The sequence below is a fragment of the Seriola lalandi genome, unplaced genomic scaffold (assembly GCF_002814215.2).
Source record: "Seriola lalandi dorsalis isolate HSWRI2012SDOR001 ecotype SW California unplaced genomic scaffold, Sedor1 jcf7180002054654, whole genome shotgun sequence".
Taxonomy (NCBI): domain Eukaryota; kingdom Metazoa; phylum Chordata; class Actinopteri; order Carangiformes; family Carangidae; genus Seriola; species Seriola lalandi.
Genome location: NW_019525207.1, coordinates 564509 through 583254, shown reverse-complemented (window position 1 = coordinate 583254; position 18746 = coordinate 564509). Strand labels below are relative to the sequence as shown.

The 18746-nt window shown below is 42.5% G+C and overlaps 3 protein-coding genes across 8 annotated transcripts; 1 reads left to right on the top strand and 2 right to left on the bottom strand.

The window, feature by feature from the left end:
• Positions 1-68: 68 nt before the first annotated feature.
• On the bottom strand, positions 69-5033 carry LOC111665516 (protein Niban 1-like). Of its 5 annotated transcripts, none has more exons than XM_087177775.1 (14): positions 4857-5029; positions 4282-4409; positions 4027-4152; positions 3822-3936; positions 3519-3680; positions 3280-3395; positions 2862-2966; positions 2603-2765; positions 2312-2502; positions 1331-1498; positions 1122-1238; positions 917-1012; positions 712-823; positions 69-616 (listed from the first exon to the last, which is right to left on the bottom strand). In XM_087177775.1, the coding sequence occupies exons 1-14, from the start codon at positions 4930-4932 to the stop codon at positions 345-347; spliced, it is 1947 nt and encodes a 648-aa protein (XP_087033901.1). In that variant the 5' UTR covers positions 4933-5029; the 3' UTR covers positions 69-344. The 5 variants fall into 5 exon arrangements, 4 of the variants coding, with proteins under 4 accessions (XP_087033901.1, XP_023276324.2, XP_087033900.1 ...); XM_023420556.2 differs by having other exon boundaries at positions 917-1015; positions 3519-3638; XM_087177774.1 differs by having other exon boundaries at positions 917-1015; positions 4857-5028.
• Positions 5034-10119: 5086 nt separating this feature from the next.
• On the top strand, positions 10120-13263 carry LOC111665518 (zinc-binding protein A33-like). The gene is made up of 5 exons (XM_023420559.2): positions 10120-10365; positions 10447-10469; positions 10560-10678; positions 10761-10975; positions 11631-13263. Exons 1-5 carry the CDS (start codon positions 10156-10158, stop codon positions 12348-12350), a joined length of 1287 nt encoding a protein of 428 aa, XP_023276327.2. The 5' UTR covers positions 10120-10155; the 3' UTR covers positions 12351-13263.
• On the bottom strand, positions 12917-18714 carry LOC111665517 (long-chain fatty acid transport protein 1-like). Of its 2 annotated transcripts, XM_023420557.2 has the most exons (14): positions 18495-18714; positions 18237-18414; positions 17937-18075; positions 17565-17820; positions 17202-17369; positions 16521-16590; positions 16075-16166; positions 15354-15463; positions 14991-15200; positions 14576-14702; positions 14341-14478; positions 13652-13816; positions 13396-13542; positions 12917-13319 (listed from the first exon to the last, which is right to left on the bottom strand). In XM_023420557.2, the coding sequence occupies exons 2-14, from the start codon at positions 18404-18406 to the stop codon at positions 13162-13164; spliced, it is 1950 nt and encodes a 649-aa protein (XP_023276325.1). In that variant the 5' UTR covers positions 18407-18414; positions 18495-18714; the 3' UTR covers positions 12917-13161. The 2 variants fall into 2 exon arrangements, with proteins under 2 accessions (XP_023276325.1, XP_087033904.1); XM_087177778.1 differs by having other exon boundaries at positions 18237-18714.
• Between the last annotated feature and the right edge of the window lie 32 nt (positions 18715-18746).

The window sequence follows — 18746 nt, the reverse complement described above, 5'->3', positions numbered from 1 at the left end:
GGAGTTCATGAACCACAATATACCACAGAGCAGCTACTAAGGATCATTTTCATTATCAATCAACAATCTTTTCTATTAATCTATTATTTATTTACTATATGAAATAGTGGGAAATGCCAGACATAATTTCCCAGTGCTCAAAGTGAAAGATCAAGTGATGTCATTTGAATGAATATGCATAATAAGGTTAAAATACCTGTTGATAACACAAAACCAATTTCATTAATATACTGTAGCTGACAATTAGTTTCATTCCTATTTATTTGTTGTCAACTGTGATCGAGGTGTGATCTGTGGAGGTTGTGACCCTGCGCTCCAGTCTGTTGTGTTGGGCTTCAGTTCCTTCATGGCTCAGTGAGATGTACATATTCTCCTGCATTAAGAAGTGGGAGTATGTGGTTTTCTGAGTGGGTCAAAGTGTCATCCCAGTCAGACATGGTGTTTGGCGTGAGTGTTTCAGATCCTGAGGAAGAGGCTGCTGAGGCTTGGTCCTGCTGGCAGTCACCAGGAGGCAGCAGCTCGTTCGCTGGTTCAGAGAAATCAGAGCCGGAGCTGCAGGGATTAATGGGGCTGACAGGGAGAGGCACAAACTGCCGTGGCAGGGAGTACCTCATCACTGTGGGGGGGGGGGGGGGGGGGGGGGACACACACAGCAGTTAGGTTGTTTTGATCCAAACAGTAACTGAAAAAGTCAGTCTTCACATGCTGTACCTGACTGGATGTAAGACGTCAGGCTGTCTCTCAGGATGCAGTGGAAGATAGCGTCAGGGTGGATGAAGACGGCTTGTTCTGAGGTCACCATGGCATCGTAACGAGACAAATCCTAAAACAAGGGAATTCACTTTTACAAATGAAGACCAAAATATATAAGTCAAGACACACACACACAGAAAAAATGTACAGACACGCACTGTACCTTCTCACCCACACTGTGTGTAAATGCTGACAGTGTTATCTGCAGGGTCATCTCCAGAATCAGCTGAGATCGAAGAGCCAACAGTGCTGTGTCCAGCTGCTGTAAATAAGAAAGTTTTAATTGCATTATGTGCAGAGTTTAAAATTATACAGTGACAGTAACATTTTGAGATGTGTGTTTTTCCCAAGCCCGTAATGTTACACACCTTGACCACTCTGTCTTTGACCCTGCACAGCACCGCCGTGAGCTGAGCAGAGTCAGATGAGCTACATGGATATCGAGAGACCAACCTGCAGAACATCAGAGCACAGATGTCAACCACCTGGAAGAGACAAGAGCAGATGGGTGTGAAAGGTAGCATTGTTAAAAAAAAGCCTTAATTTAGGAGAGGTATGAACATGTTTGTTAAATTACTTTGTAGAGAGCGTTTTGGGCTTTGAGTAGCAGAGGTCTCCATGTTCCACTCTGGACTCCCCATGTTTCCTGTAGCCAAGCACATCCCTCTGAGCTCAGCTCCAGCCTGTCCAGACACTGCCACATCCTGCCATCATCTGGCCCGAGGCCACTCAGCGGTGTCAGCACCTCGGATACAAAACATCTTATTATAGTTTCACTACACTTCCACCAGAGAACATTAAGCCGCCTTTGGTATTTTCTCCAGAGTGTTGTTGCAGTTCCCGTTAGAACTTACAGCTCTGTGAAAAGGCCTTGGATATGGTGTAAAAATGTTGAACAGATGATAAATTCCCCCCTGGTTTAATAGAAGTTGGTTAATAAGAGATCAATGTCTATAAAGTATTATTTATATTTTAAAGGAATCATTATATGATCTTCCATTAAAGTATTTTATGCCTCAGGCCACCTAAAGACTTCACATACCATCACATAGTTCTTGAATTGCATAGCTGCCAGACAAATAATGAAGTGGGCTAAAGATACTATAAAAACACCTCACCTGTCACCTGAGGGAAATTTCTATCAAAAATCATTCATCTGCTGCTACTTTGTGTTAAAAAAAAAAATCTGCAGACACAACCTTTGAGTCTAGGGCTGTGATTCACAGCCCTTCATGGTTGTTTAAAATGATCACAGATTGTTGTATTAGTGCCTCAACATGGACACCAGTTCCAGCAGTTCAACCAAAGAGATGTTGACTTTTCACATGATTTAATTTGATGAAAATTCATTTGATTTGCAGATATGTCAAAGAAGAAATGCTAAAGTTAGATAAAGACCATTTTCTATAATTTTTTTTCTCTCTTATTCATTGAAACATTTTAGGACACCTTAGAGTTTTCCTGGTACCATTGGTCTATATAATTGCTTTGCATCTTTAAAAAAAAACATAATGGAAATAACACTTTTCCCTTTAAATTATATAACTGTCCATTGTACCTCTTTTTTAATATCTTTCACTGATATGCTCATTGATCCCAGGTCTATGATGTCATCACACGACTCCAGGAAGTATTGCCAGGCTGATGCAAATCCATCACAGATGGGCGTGGCCACTTCCTGCAGAGTGCGGTCGAGTCTTGGGATGATCGTGCACCGGAGAGACTGTAACATTGGTTCACACATGTCCTCTATTGTGAGAAGAAACAGAGCAGCAAATATGATCAGGACGATGAGTACATCCTCTGTTTTTTTTTAACATCTTCTGACTTCACACCCACAAACACACACCTGTGATTGTGTGAGCAATGTGGTCATTCAGCAGACCGGTCTGTTCCAGCCCTGCCGGCATCTGTTTCCCCACATCCGAACGATAAAGTGACAGCTCCTCCTTCAGAGCTGACATCGCAGCTTTTACCTGCTGCTTTGCTTTCTTGTAGACCTCAGACAGCAACTGACAAGCAGAAAATACGCATATACTATAGGTTAAGAGAAAGACATGTAAGCTGCATTTGTCCATTGGTTTATATTTTCGGTTCTTTTCACCTACTCTGATCCAGGCTTGCTTCCTGCTGCTGTGATGTACAATAATCCTGGGAAAGACTTGCTCCCTCAGGTAGGACATCAGTTCTTCCATCAGCATGCTCACCAACACCTGAGGAGCAAAGAAAGACAGATGTGGAAAGATGAGAGAAGTGTTATAAGAGGGGCAACAAGGCTCCTGTGATGGGAAAAGAAGAAAGCAAACGCCCTCATACGTGACAGCATACAACACTAGAAGGTGAAAATAGTAAAACTTTTGTCTGATAATTGGTAGATAGGTGCAAGATAGTTGAACATTAAGGAAACAAAGAAAGTATTGTGGTTTAAATTGGACAGGAGGAGGATCTTTGAGAGGTAAAGAGGTTCAGAGGATGGGAAAACAAGATCGTAACAAGATGATAGAGATACCAGATGGCTTGTCTCACCTCTTCCTCATTGCCCATTGGATGTACGTCTGTTTGACAGTTTTCTTTGAGCTTCTTCAAAGAAGACACGGCATCAAAAAAGGCCCTGGATTCCGGTGAGTCTTCACACCAGAGCGCTAACAGGCAGCAGATAACCCATATCAGGTTAATGGTCAGCAAAACAAACTTAAAAGAAGGCATTGAAGTATGTGCAAACATTTTGTGGCTTTCGCTTGGAAACAGTGGTTAGAGAACGATACCTGAGCTCTGATGTTGTGTTGCAGCTCGTAGTATGTTGGTCCACCGTGTCTGTTCCTGGTGTGATGCAGTGGCCAGACACACTGGGGCATTGTAAGGGTGCTGTATGAAGACAGGGAACGCTGTGGGGCAATCCCAACACGCCAGTTTACCACCTGAGTTACCTGAAGCACGCAGCCACACAAAAGCACCGACATGCACACACACATTAAAGTGTGCTTGTTTGAATAGACACGAACTTCGGCTGCAGTGTATATACGTTCAGACTGGCTGTCTGAAGCAGAAACTGTTGTCTAATAGCACACCTGTGATGTGTCGGCACATGTCATCCACTAACTCACGGTGGTCTTGTATGGAGGTGCAGATCTGACAGCCAGACAGAACCAGCTCTGTCTTACACCCCCAACCACCCTCAAATACCTGGAGCAAAATCACAAAAAACACACATGTATATACACGCACTTGATCAGGCGACATTAGAAGGAACAGCTCCTGGATTTCTGTTTTTACCTGTTTGGCATCACGACTCTCAACTGTAAAACTGCTGGTAACCTCTAGGTGGCGATGTGTCCAGATCCAATCTAGATACTGGGGCACAGTCCCCTCCAACACAATCCCAGCGTGTGCAACAACATCCTGGATCACAAGGTCACAAGTTGTTAGAGCTACACCATCAACACCATCAACACATCAGAGTTTCATGTTTCAGTGAAACGTGCAGAGAGAAATATTAAGATAGATATCGAATCTTTTAGATTTTCTCACAGGATGCTGGATGAGAGGTCGGGGTTCAGTTGGCTCCATGTGTTTGTTCCTCATGTGGGTCAAAAGATTTGAGCCGTAGTGACGTCGATAGAGAGGAGCCAAATTCTCCATCATGTCAGCAATGCGCTCTGTTGGTTCACAGAGTTTAAGAATAGATTTCAGCAATACAGGACCAGTTTGCTTTGGACAGAGAGGCGACCAAATAAAGGAAAAAAAAATAAAATAGCCTTTTGCGGTCACTACATCTCCACCAAACTGAACCCCTGTAGGAGATTTTGGAGTCACATGTTAGACAGCGCTGTCCACCACGATCATCAAGACACAGAAAGCAGGAATATGTTGGCTTCTCTGTTGGTCTGTCAGCTGCTTTTATTGTAACACAGTGACAGTTCACATACGAAGTCGATGTTGTGGGTGTTTGGTAAATTGCAGTATTGTCATGCTATCAAGGCATGAATGACAAAGGTCGGAGACAGTGAGGTTAAAGGTGCACCGGGCACGAAGAGAGGGAATATTAGGATAAAGTTATTGAATATTAAGCCGTTTACACTAATTCCATTTTCCTGCAGGCTTACCTGAGATGTACCTGTGTTCTTTGGAGTTCAGGTGATAGGTGAGCTTCCCTCCCATTCTCCTGTGTTTTCCTCTCATTAATCCCTTCTCCTCTTGTTTATTTCTCTGCTCTGCTCCCGTCGCGCACAAACCTCTTATTCTAATCGGTTTTATCCTCACCCTTTTCTTCACTCTCTCCCCACCTCTTCCTTCGCTCGCACGCCATTCCACTGTGTTGGATCTCAACAAAAATGATTTATGTTGACAGTCAATACTTGAGACAAACGTGGCAAAACAACAACTAACCCCACTGATGCCCTCATACTCCGGTTTATTTGCAGCAACATTAAACATTGGAATCAAGGACCAGGATCATCACTGTGCCAGGGAGAGTGAGGGCTTTTCTCAGTAAGTGACTTGGAGCGGTGAAAGGGGAACTTCACCTGAGCTCTGATGTTGTGTGGCAGGATTTTGTATCAAAGGCAATTACAGTCACATCAACAGCATCTGATGCAACAGGTAAAGAAACTGCAGACGAATGTCAAAAGTCGTGTTCTAGCCCTGAAACACCCAGTTAACCGATTAAAACGCTGGTGATTTTAGAAGTTGTAGAAGATACCAGTATAAATCTCTTTCTCTTTTCAGCCTTCTAGAATCCTTCGCACTCTCGTCCCATCAAATCTTCATTTGTCTTTTCTCTGAGCGTACAGCTTGTCATTTTCACCACTGTAAAAAAAAAGCTATAGCTTCTCAGACCCCTGGCCTTCTTCCTCCTTCATTGCTTCGACCTCTCTTGCAACAGAAGATGAGCTAAGAGATGGAAGGAAGTTGTGGCTTTCGCTAAATGAGTGTGTGAAAGAGCTTGTCATGTTTTACACCCCCTGAGGTCACGCAGCCACCAATACAGTTCACACATCTGCAGCTGACAGACCATATGGGCGGGATGTCACTGACCACACAGATATGGAGGGATGGTAAAGAGGACACAGGGGAATTGCAGTGATTCACCCATCCTCTAGTGCATCGCCCTCTCATCACCTTGGAGTCAAGCCATAAAATCCATTTTCTGAGCATAATGTGACTCATGTTAAGTGGCGCAGCCCAGAATCAGCTGCTGTAATTGAGCAGAGTGTTGACAGAGCTGTAGAGTCGAGAGAGGCAGATTGCGCGCTCCAGCAAATGAGCCACTCTTAGGAGCAGTACAGCGAAGCCTTTAAGTACACCAAACATAATTTTCTGGAGAGAGAGAAAGAGAGAGAGAGAGAGAGAGAGAGGTAACACACAGCTGTCAGAGGATTATTGGAGCTGAGAATGAAGGGAGCGGAGACGGCGAGGATAGAGCTGTCAGAGCAGAACATGCAACGCGGAGCTCAGCAAAAAGCCTTATAGGAAATACATGCAAACACAAGCAGAGACACCTACTGCGGCGTGACGTGTTCCATCTTGTCTGAGCCGGTGTGCTAGAGGCCACTGCTCAGTCAAAACGGTTAAAGGTTCAGTTTCCAGTTTTTCGTGTCTGTCTTTGAAACAACATTGACACTCCCATATCAATAAGTGCTTTTTGTGCTTTTTTTCTGTGGATAGAAAAATGCATCCCAAAGTCTAACCAAAGTTAATCTGCTGCTGCTCAGATAAGAAACTGTCCAGTGAAACAAAAGTGAAACCAAATTGACCACACTTTGGCAGATACCCACTTGACTGGACCAACTCGGGACTGTTGATGCCTTACATTATCTTCGACCGGACTGACGATGTGTTTTCACACTCACATCTCTTACACTGGAATCGCATTAGGAAGGGGTCGCGTCATGGCCAGTATGCACAGCAGGAATAATTACAGGATTTATTAGTACTATCAAAATGCATGTAAGTGTATGAAGACTGACCTGAAAAAAATGTGAACCCACCCTTCAAATCGTGACAGTGAAATAATGCTTCACAGGTATTAGTATTCGTGTTATAGTTTATTTGGAGGACGATGTAAACGACAAAAAAACAGTCAAGGACAACACATTAAACTCTAAGACTTATTTTTGACTGAGTTCTTTGGTGTGAAGAGAAGTATGTTGTATGTCTGATTAATGGTGCATGGACACATGTACATTTAATGGAAAAATATCTGCAGACATTATGAATGACATTTCATGGCATTACAGTTTTATCACTTTTAATCTCTCTACACATTTTAGTCATACCAAAGTCTGATACAGGAAACCTGCTAATAGTAACAAGTTTACAGTTTGTGTTTCTGTGTGAGTTTCTCTAAAAAGCACCTGCCCTGTGGTAAAATGAGAATAAACAGGTTGCATGTGACCGCACCGATCGTCTATTTCACTTGAGATCATATGATTCAATGAAATATGACTCACCTGTCAAATCCGATCTGTTCTACATGTGCTAAGAATCTGAGCAGCTCAAACTGTTAAAGGGCAATGAAACAGGATCGATTTAAAATAACTCAGACTTGGCATTCAGTACTGTACATGAGGTGTTACTTTATGTTTGGCAACTGACCAACTTGCAGATATTCTCATCTCTTGCTATTAAAGCCTAAATCAGATGAACATACGCCAATTTTAAAACTTGCTACTAAAGATGTAAATTTTGAAAATCTGAAATTGTGCACAATAGAGGAAGTAAACCACAAAATATCACTGGAACCCAAATACACCTTACTTACTAAAAAATATTCCATTCAGTGAAAGAGCTGCTACACCTTCTATGAGGGCAAATGGGCGAAGTAGTAAAAATCACAAGCTTAGGCACAGGAATGAATTTGGCCTCGGGATTTGAGAATATACCATAAATCACAGGGTCGTGAAAGTCAGACTGACACTGCAGGTGATGTATGGCTACATCTGGTGTAGGCACATTGGCTGAGCTTCAAGTTTGAGTTTGTAAGTAGATCTAACTAAAGCGCCCCTCACCTCAGTTCTAGACTGATGTATGGCAACTGCACATGCAACACCAGTACCGAAACACACGGACGCACACTCATGAAACCGCTCTGCTGAAGTCTGACACGAACCAAGCTGGCTTCATATCTGAAAGCTCTGACCACCAGCAGCCCCTCCATGAGCTGCAAATCCCCTCTCCCTGAATCCCTTCCTGGACCAGAGGCAGAGGGCCTCGCCTCGCCTCCCTGGTCAGTCGACTCTCCAGAGCGGTGCGAGGACCATGAAGAGAGCCTGTCTATGTTCTGTTTGGACGACCTGGAGCCTTTATGTAAACAATGTGCAGCTGTGAGCCATGCAGGACACAGGGTTTACCTCTTAGCTGAGGCTGCAACTGATTGCAAGGTAGGACTCAAGTATCACCAAAACTAAAACTCATTTTCATTGCACTGAAAACCTGAAAACAATCATTCTGCTATTAAGGATGTAATTATTTGAACCCTTCAGAAAGACGTTATCATGGGCAAAAAGAAAGTGCATCATGTTGTAAGACCAGAAATGAGTAATGATAAATTTACCTTTCATTCATGACAGTAATGTAAACTTGGAGGTGAAAGAATGTGTGGTTTAGATTATACTGAATCAGTGTAAATGGATAACTGTTTATTATCCATCTTCAATCCTCTGTTAGTTCTTAAAGCTTTAAATCTGTCATGATGAAAACATTTTAGAATATATTTTGTCCTTGATTCTTCTGTATGTTTCCTTCCCCTTACTTACTCTACTTTGAATGCATGAATTAGACTTGAGATATTTTAACATTGTTGCTACTTTTACTCAAGTGAAATGCATGTTTTTTTTTTAACATTTTCCCTTGTATCCCCCCAAACAAAACAAGACACATTTTTTTTATATGGACAAATATGGACAAATATTTTCCTACTTTCCCACCCCATTTATCATCTTGTGAGCCCATGAGTAAAAGACCTGAAATAGGCCTACTTATCCCTCCACTGAAAGCCATTAAGCTTTATGGTGAAGGATCAGAGCAGCTGGCAGGAATTCACTGTTTTTCTCAAGGACACTTGAGCGGGGCAGACGATTGCCAACAAGAGTGCTTAAATGCTGGTTTTCCAGTTAGAGTTGCCCTGCTGCCACAAAGCCAAACCAAACAGTAAGCACAAAGACGTCAAATGACAGCAGAGCTCTCAACAGCAAATGCTCCTCCAAGATCTGAACCCTATTAATTTTACCAAGACTAAGGGGGCCCTCTCGCGACTGTTACTTTTTCATTTAAATGCCTGCTGTGACCACAGCAAGAAGACATTTAGACAGGGAGGCAGTCAGGCGTTTTTTTCATCCTCTGTAAATATTCATTTTCCTGCCCAAACAGATGCCGCCTTGTGTTAATCCAAGATTAGTTTATTCAAACAGCATTTAGAGTGAGTTTCAAAGAGGCACCAAGCTGAAAATTTAGCTGGTAATTACTTTTTCTATCCTCGTATCATACATGCATGTTAACATCTCACATCACATGAAATTTGACCTACACAAACACACACACACACACACACACACACACACACACACACACACACACACACACATACACACACACACCGAAATGCTGGTGGTGTGTGTTACGTTCCTGTGAATACTGTCAGTATACACGTCTGGCTCATGAATATGCTGCATGAGACTGTATCAGTCTCATGTTGATTTAGTCAGTGGTGAAAGAAGTACTCAGGTAAGTAAAGGTAGTCTTTTTACTTAGGCAGAACTGTAAGTAGTACTACATATTACATAAGTAATATTTGACTGTAATAGCAACACATTATACTCAAAGCATCAAATTAATGTTGTAGCATGTAAGGATTGTAACTGTTTATACTGTTGGGTAGTTTAAATTGTGATAATGTATCTTCTTTGATAAACTCATCATATCTTATAAAACCTTAATCTGCAAAGTAACTAAAAACTGCAGCTGTGCACTAAAGTACAGTACTTGAGTAACTGTACCTCATAGTTTCTGTGCACTGATGGATTTAGTTACATACTGAGCAGGTGCAGCATGACTGACCACATCTTGCAAAGACACTGGGTGAAGTGAAGTCTTTGGCCTCCGTTTGTTCCCAAAGATGTTGTTTCAAAGTAATTCTCCTTTTGACAACTAGGAGGAGCTCAGACCACTGCTGAATGGACTGAAGAAAAAGCTGCTTCACTTTGAGAAAGTCACACAGACCTGTGAACATGCATCCAGACACAACCAGATGGGACTGCAAAGCTGCAAAACTCTACTCACGGTAAAATCAAACCAGAAATGTTCAGACGCACTGCTAAATGTGTGTCGCTTTCCATCTCGCATGTCCTCACGCTTTCCTCACTTTTTCCACTCCTCCAGGCTGAGGCCAAACTGACCGAAGAGCAGATGAAAAAGGAGTTTGAGAGTCTTGACCGGTTCTTGAGAGAGGAGGAAGCAGCCAGGATACTTGAGCTCAGGAGGGAACAGGAGGAGAGGAAGAGAGAGACGGAAGAACGAGTAGACAGAATGGATCAGGTGATAAAATCACTGGAAGACAAGCTCCAACTGATTGAAGAGGAGCTTGATGCAGGAGGAGATGGAGCTGAGTTTTTACAGGTAACATCAATCAAATTATACATGAGAAAGGAATAGGTGTTTGTAATTGAAACAATAAACACATAAGCTTGTCTTTTACAGCAATACCAAGACACCATGAATAGGTATGTGACTTTTCTATTGATTTTTAAGACACCAGCACAAGCAAATGTGACAAGTGTGAGTGTTTGACTGTCCATGTTTACTCCCTGTAGTGCATGGATGGGTCACAGGGAGCCAAAGAGGCTTTGCAGGCCTCTAATAGATGTGGCCAAACACCTGGGTAACCTCCACTATGCTGTCTGGGAGAAGATGAAACACATCGCCCCCTACAGTCAGTGTATTTCTACACATGCATGTTCACCTGCCTCCCTGCTCCCTCCTACAGCCGTTCAAACCTCCTTTGTATCTTCCAGCCCCAGTGACCCTGGACCCCAGAACAGCTGGCCAGTCTCTGAGGGTGTCTACTGGGTTAAATAGTCTCCAGATAACTCCTGGACCTTCAGAGGCGCTTGTACAGAATATGGGTGAGGTTGTCCCTGTCCCAGCCAACCCTGAACGTTTCCACGCTTATTCCTGCATTCTGGCAAGAGAGAGCTTTGACTCAGGAGTGCACTGTTGGGATATTGAGGTATTTACATAATGTATATACCACAGGCCGAGCGGCTTATATCAGTAGCCGGGTTTCCACTGCAGTTTTACGGCCTGTGTTTCCATTGAGTGATTTTGACTGTCATGAGACAGTAGGAGCATTTCCATTAACCTGTGTAGTGCAATTTGAAATTGTGAACTTAAAAACAAGTAATGGAAACACATGGTGGTTTTTCAGGCTATTAAGACAAAGCAATGTTTTTGCAAAAGTGAAATGGAAACCCTTTTTTTTTTCGGATTCAAGTTGTGGCACCTGCCGTTTCTTGCCCCAGGGAGCTCGTTCCCACTGAGAGGCAGACTGCTGGAAATCCGTCATTACATTTAATTGGAATGAAATTGCGTGAGAAAAAAAAACCCAGCTTTATTTGTTTATAACATCACTCAGACCACATTTGCTATTGTGTTTTGTCACAACTCTTTAATGATCAAATTTGTGGAAAACCTTGCCAAACTGTGTGTTGAGCCATTTTTTTTGTCTTTGTTATGTGTTTGGGTAAAAGCAAATATCAGCCCTTATGTAATTTTTACAGATAATGATATGGGCGTCAGTATCAGTATCAGTATATACAAACACATGCCTGTCTGAGTTTTCTGTTCCATTTACCGCATCTGTCAATTTCTATTGATTTTAACAGGTTGGTGACACCAATAACTGGACACTCGGTGTGGCTGCTGAATCAATATCCAGAGGGGCAGAGTTTGAGGCCTGTCCAGAGGCAGGACTCTGGTGTATCAGCCTGCGAGACAGCAAGTACCAAGCTCTGACCACTCCCTCTCAGACCATAAATTTCGACAACTCAAGGCACCTTAACGTCATCCGTGTGAGGCTGGACTGGGATGAAGGGATGCTAGGATTCATGAACGCTGATAATGATGCACATCTTTTCACGTTTAGACATCGCTTTGCTGAGAAGGTGTACCCATACTTTGAGAGCATGTGTGTGTGTGGGGGCCTTGCTGTGTTGGCAGAGAGCGTGGGTGTCACTGTGGGTCTAAATGATGATCCGCAGATGAAAAGTGAGTCTTCCACTGAGGGAGACATATTCGCCGCATCAACTGTGAGAAACAGCAAGATGTCAGACTGTGGACGTGTGACAGAAGACAAAAATACAGCAATTTGTTCTCAGAGATCCATGAAAAAGGACCAGCTCATTAAAACTAAACCCACTAGAAAGGGAAAGACTTCAGAAGGTAAACCAGCAGTTAAAAAACAGAGCAGCAAGACCAGGCTCAGTGTGACCTACCATGTTTCACTGAGTAAAGCCCTAAACATCATCAACAATAGATCTGCCAGTCACAAACAAATCCAGATGGATTATGTTGATAATCTGAAACATTCGACTTGTGATGAATAACAAGAGCTTGCAGGCATAATGAACTGTAATACAATATGCCATCTCTTGTTACAGTCATACGTTTTAATTTTTAGCTGTGCTAGTGGTTTGGTTCTAGGGTTGCCAGTTACTCTGTCCGCCACTTTGTTCCAGAGCGTAGTAGCTCAACAACTACTGGATGGATTGCCAGGAAAAAAATTTTTTGCTGACATTCATGGTTCCCAGAGGATGCACCATAATGACTTTGGTGCCACGACCAGCGCCATAAGAGGTTCACATTTGTGGGTCTGAATGTATTTATTGTCTCAGCTCTGAATGAGATGAACTGAATGGAAACTTGGTTCAGACTTAATCACTTAAGTGCTTCTTTAGCTGTTCATGTAGTCAAAGAGAGCCATGAAACTATATAATTCTGCTCATCAATATTTAAAAAGGCCCTGAAATTGTACTACAGCCGAACAACAAAGGCTATTAACCAATGAGTTGAAGCTAAATGAAGCTAAAAGCCAAATTTGAGCTTTGTGTGTTCTGTTTGTTTTTGATGACTGATGTGAAACTATTAATGTTGTCTTCTATTCAAATCAAACTTTATCATTTTTATAAAATGTATGATTTATTTACTTATTATGGGATATGGAATGACACAAACACAGATAAAATCAAAGTATGAAAAATAAAATAAAAAAAAAAAATTGGTAAAAAATAGTTTCCACAGTAGGTTATTACAGTATTTATAGGGATGTAGTCAATACTAAATCCCGTGTATATTCTTTCATTCTTTCCTCTGTGAAAAATACTACACTATCCTGTTCAACAGTCCCGCTCAGTCTCCTCATAGACACACGTTTCCTTCCATGATGGCATTATGCAGTTCATCAGTAACAGCCTCGTAACACCCAGCACGGCTGTCCAGGAAATAAATGTATTCACTTGAGTCTTGTGGCTTGAATCCTTCCCTCTGTAGTCGCATCTTCTGAATTTTGAAAGTACCTGAGGGCAAAAGTTAAAACATAAGTTGAGGTGACTTTTTTGTGTGTGTTTGCACGTCCTTGCATTGTTGTCTCACCTGTAGTGTCAACAGATGGCATGAGTCGAAGGAAGACTGGGTGTGCGTAGGAGGGCAGGGCTTTCTGTACAGCTATCAAGAATGCATCAAGGTCAAACTGGCCTCCTGCATGAGCTATTGCTGCCATACCAGCCTTTCCCTCCACACCTGCACACAGACAGACAGACAAGTGACATAACAACAATATAATGTCACACTCATTTTTCTTTCATGTTTTTTTTTTTCCCATTCTGAATCTGTCTCATCTCATCTCCACCTGGTACAGAAACTCCATAAACGGCTACATCAGTGTGTCCCAGCAGGCCACTGAGGACTCCCTCCACCTCTGTGGTGGAAACATTCTCCCCTCGCCATCGAAACGTGTCGCCACTGCGGTCTCTGAAATACATGTAGCCATATTCGTCCATCACCAGTACGTCACCTGAAAGACAGACAGACAGACAGACAGAAATAATAACAATCATCATTATCATCATCATCATCATCCCTGTAGGGGATCATAGAGCAATTAAAACGAAGGTAAAGTCTGTAGTGATGATGAGTCACCAGGACTGTTTTGACTTTGCTATAAAACGATAGTGATTCACACTATTTCTGACAAAACAGTTGAAGAAGTCTTGTGTAAATAGGGTCAATTATGAACTTTACATGAACAAAAACTACTGAGGAGGAACGTAATGTCTCCTGTCTCAAGGGAGAAGTAGTGTGATCATCAGTCATCATATTTTCCTCATAGGAACCTTGAGTTTATCCCATCATGAACTGTTTGTCATCGATAGTGAATCACTCTCATTCACCTCTGGGCAATTTAAAGCCACCAGTTGAGTTGTATTAACCTGTGTGTCTGGAAGAAACATGCATGACCACAGTAAAGCTGGAAATCGAACCCACACAGTCCGTCATCATCATCCTGATCGTTTGTTAAAGAGACAGAATAAAACATGCCTGAGATATAAGCAGAGTCTCCCATCTTGAAGATATTGTGAGCTATTTTCTGATTGGTGGAATCCTGATCAGCGTACCCATCAAATCTCCTGAGCGGATCGGTGTGGTTGATGCGTCCCACTAGCATACCTGGCTCACCTGTAGAGAGACAGGGACGGGAGGAGAGAAATGAGAATATTTTATTACATTAATAACATATGTTTGCCCATTTGTAGCTTTGTGTAAGTGTCCTCACCCGGTAGACAGGGTATACAGAGTCCCTGTGAGTCCCTGAGCAGCTCTCCTATCTCCTCCTGCACCCTGACCAGTCTGATGGGGTAAAAGCCTGGAAGGATGCGGCTGTTGAAGCCACACGCCCCTACCTGGATATGTGAAAACACGTGTAGATGAGACAGGAAAGAGCTGAAAAAACTCTCAAATCTATATTTTTTAAGTAATTTTGTTTGGGCATTTTTAAGTTTATTGTCATCAGGAAGGTTGGGGAGAGAGACATGAGTGGATGACACACAGCAAACAGCTGCGGGTCAGATTCGAACCCATGGCCGCTGCAGTTAGGACTAAGCCCATGTAATATGCGCTCTACCAGGTGAGCCACCGGGGTACCGCTTCAAGTCTATACTTAAATAATTAAAGATATCGCACAAACACACCTTTCCATCTATGTTAATCAAGCTGCAGTTGCACTCAGTGGCGCCATAAAATTCCCCGATCGTTCGGATTCTAAATCTCCGGACAAACTCTTCCCACACAGAGGGACGGAGGCCGTTACCAAGGGCGACACGGACCCGGTGATGTGCCTCAGATGGGCGGACTGGCTGGGCCAACAGGTAACGGCAGATCTCGCCTATGTACTGGATTACCTAGACATCAACACACAAACACAGGGACAAAGTACAGGTCAATATAACATTTCTTTCATTTTCAAAAAAAAAGAGATCAGTCAGTATTGAGCCAAGAGAATCAATAGGACACCTGTCCAGCAGCGTGACATATTTATGGCAGTCAGTACTCACAGTGCAGTTGTGTTTAACACAGTCATCCCAGAAGCGACTGGCTGAGAACTTCCTCCTGACTACAACAGTCAAACCAAAGAGCAAACACTGGCCTACACCCATGATGGTACCTGTAAACATGCACATGAACACATACACACACACACAAATACATACTTACAAACCAAGAAAGACATAATGCTAGTCAACTCATTCAGTTTTTCCTGAAGCTTAATACCTCAGACTAGTTTCAGTAAACTGGTCAGAGCCGTTACCACTTACAATGAGGCATATTTCTAATAATCAATTATATTATACGCCGGGGACATAAGCACACACTGCAAGAATTTAACATCTACTGGTATGATTCATATGGAAAACAATAGTTAGAAATGAACAAAGTTCCCATTACATATACATTCTCATTTATCTGACACATGACTACTGCAATAATGATGATAGTGAGGATGTTTTCGGTCATGACAGCAGCAATATAACACGATCTGATTATAACTGTTATGATTATCATAACTATAATAGCACAACAGTATTATATTTAAGTGGTATAATAAAATGAAACGCAATTATGTTGTGTATCGATGGAAAAAGGTGGCACTTTCTATTTGTATGATTTTATTCAATATATGACAAATCTCTAAAAATCTGTCACTGAATGTACAACAACATGACTTGTTAAAAACGGGGGGAAAAAATGAGCTTGGTGAAACAGAGTGAGGCCTACCTGCAGAATGATACAGGGGAAGGCAGTTGTAAATGATGTCATCATGTCGCAGGCCAAAGGAGTGGAAACCAAAGGCAGCGATGCGGAAATACCTGACAAGAGAGATCTTCACCAGACCTCATCTCATTAGGAGACACTGATGGTCCTGATTCTGACTGAAACACTTGTAACTGCAACTGCATGATTGTCATGTTTTTAATGATCCTTTAGTGTGTTGCTCAATTTTCCTGACCTCAGAGTATGACAGTTACTAACTTGACAAATGAGATACAGGGTAGTAAAAAGAAATTCCAGGAAATGAGCAGTGTTAGTAAAATTGCTTATGCGCTTTGGTCCATTATCATTGCTCTAAATGTTTCTACTGTAAGTGCCATTTAAACGTTTGCTTTCAAGTTTCTTCTATGAATAAACATTGCAGTACCAGATGAGATCATAGATAAACTCACCGACTGTGTACCACTACAGCTGCCTTTGGCATTCCCGTTGTTCCAGAGGTGTAGATGTAAAAGAGTCTGTCTGCATGCAGAGAGAGCGATTAAACGACAGGAGTTTTTACAGGGAGTTTTCAACATGCTTTTCACCTTAATGCTTTGTCTTCTGTTTGTTTTCTTGTGTTTCACTTGTGCGGTATGCACCCAGACTTCCCATCATTCCTTAACATGTTTCTGTCTCTCCTTCCATATACTGTGCAAGCAAAGACTTGAAGACTATTGACTTAGGAATGTCATGTGAACAAAGATTCAATACAGACAAGCAAATTAATAAGAGAAAAGTTATTGCACAAATATATCAGTTGAGGGTGTTTAGAGTGACATTTAAATCTATTATATCAAATTAAAAAAAATATCTTTCACAATGCACTTAAATGTTTCTATGTGATTAAATATTTCTTGAAGTGAGTTGTTGATTTTGACAGTGGTGTGTATGTGTATGTGCTATCACGTGGATTAAGTCTCATGAGAAGATAAGAGAAGGAAATCTGGCAGTGAGCAGTTTTCTCTGGCAGGCAAAGACTTGCTAAGGAGAGGAAGGTGTTGCAATCTTTTTAATATGTAACATAAGGACATGATGGCAACGAGGAAGTACCCGTTCCCCCATGCACAAACAACAGCAATGCAGGGCCTCACCGTTAAATTCCTTCCTGAGTGTGTAGTCTGTCGGGTGGTTGGGTGAACTGGCCAGCAGGGCCTCCAGGCTCTGAACGTGGAGGCTGCAAAGCTTCACCTCATCCTGCTGCTCACCACTGCTGAACAAAACCATGCTGGGCCGCAGGGAGCTGCTCACCTCTGACATCGCTGAAGGGTGACCAGATGTTAGATGTTACAAATGTAGAACAAACGCAGTGGTAAGAAGACAGTAGATTCAACATTCAATTTTTCTATTCAGTTGTGTATCATATTCCTCACAACTGCTGTCTGCATACCAGTTATCTATCAGTTATATAACTGTACCCACAGCATCTCTCTCTGTAATCTACGACCTCTTCCTACCTTCAGTCAACTCTGTCCCGAAGACCATGGCCCGAGCGCCAGACACGCTGACACAATGCACTAACGAGCGCTGTCGAAGGTTGTGGTTGATGAGTGCGGCCTCTACACCGACCATAGCAAGACCCAACCACAGAGCCACCATGAAAGGCTGGCTTTCCATGTACAAGGCCACAACATCACCCTCAGCCCAGCCTTGTGCCAGCGCCCAGTGTGCCACAGCATGGCATCGCTCCTGCAGTTCCCTGAAACTCCAAACCTGGAATTACATAAATATGGAAATAGAGTCGTTTTTTTTGCGACAGTATGACTGATAGTAGGGTCCGTGAAGGTGTCGATTCTGTATTTTATTCATAATCTGTGATATGTCCTCACCTCCCCTGTGGCCTCATAAATCAAGGCAGGTTTGTCTGGGTGCTGTGTCACCATCCGGGCAAACAGGGCAGGGATAGTGCTTTTATTACGCAGATTACAGTACATGGAAAACCTCACTCGCAATATAACAGCCAGACACCTTTTAGACAAAGAGAAGTAGAAGAGGAGAAAAAGGTTTTTTTTTTAAAAATAGGACTGGAGAAGAAAGCAGCAGGACAGATGAGTAAAAGTGGGATAAAGTGTTGAATATGACGATGGGAGAAACACACATGTACATGCACATCCATACAAACTACTTACATGAGGTCTCTTTTTATGGTGCATAGAGCTACATGAATGAACTTCCAGGAACCCCTCCAGACCAGACAGAGCCCCAGCCCCGCTGACAGGCTGCACAGCCAGGGCAGCGACAGCAGCTTTACAGCCCCAAAAACACTGAGGAACACTATGACACCACTCATCAGATACATAATGGGATCTATGGGGATACAAACAGTGAATTCATGCACCGAAACAAACACAGTACATGCCATTATGATTTGGTGAGAGGAGCCTTACCTGAATAGAAATTTCAATCCTCATCCACCAAAAAAGAAATAAAGAAAGTATTTTACAGCAGTAGTCAGCTCTGAAACTCCTCCACAGGTCTTAAGAAATGTCAGCTTAACTTTTAAGTGCAACCAGCGCAGCTCAGTCGGGCTGACAGGCCAGATGCCTCGCAGTGCGGTCGTCAGGAGTGAAATGACTGATAACCTTCAGCACGCTGTAGCAGCGAGCAGCACAGGTTGCAACCCAGAAACTACTGCGTCA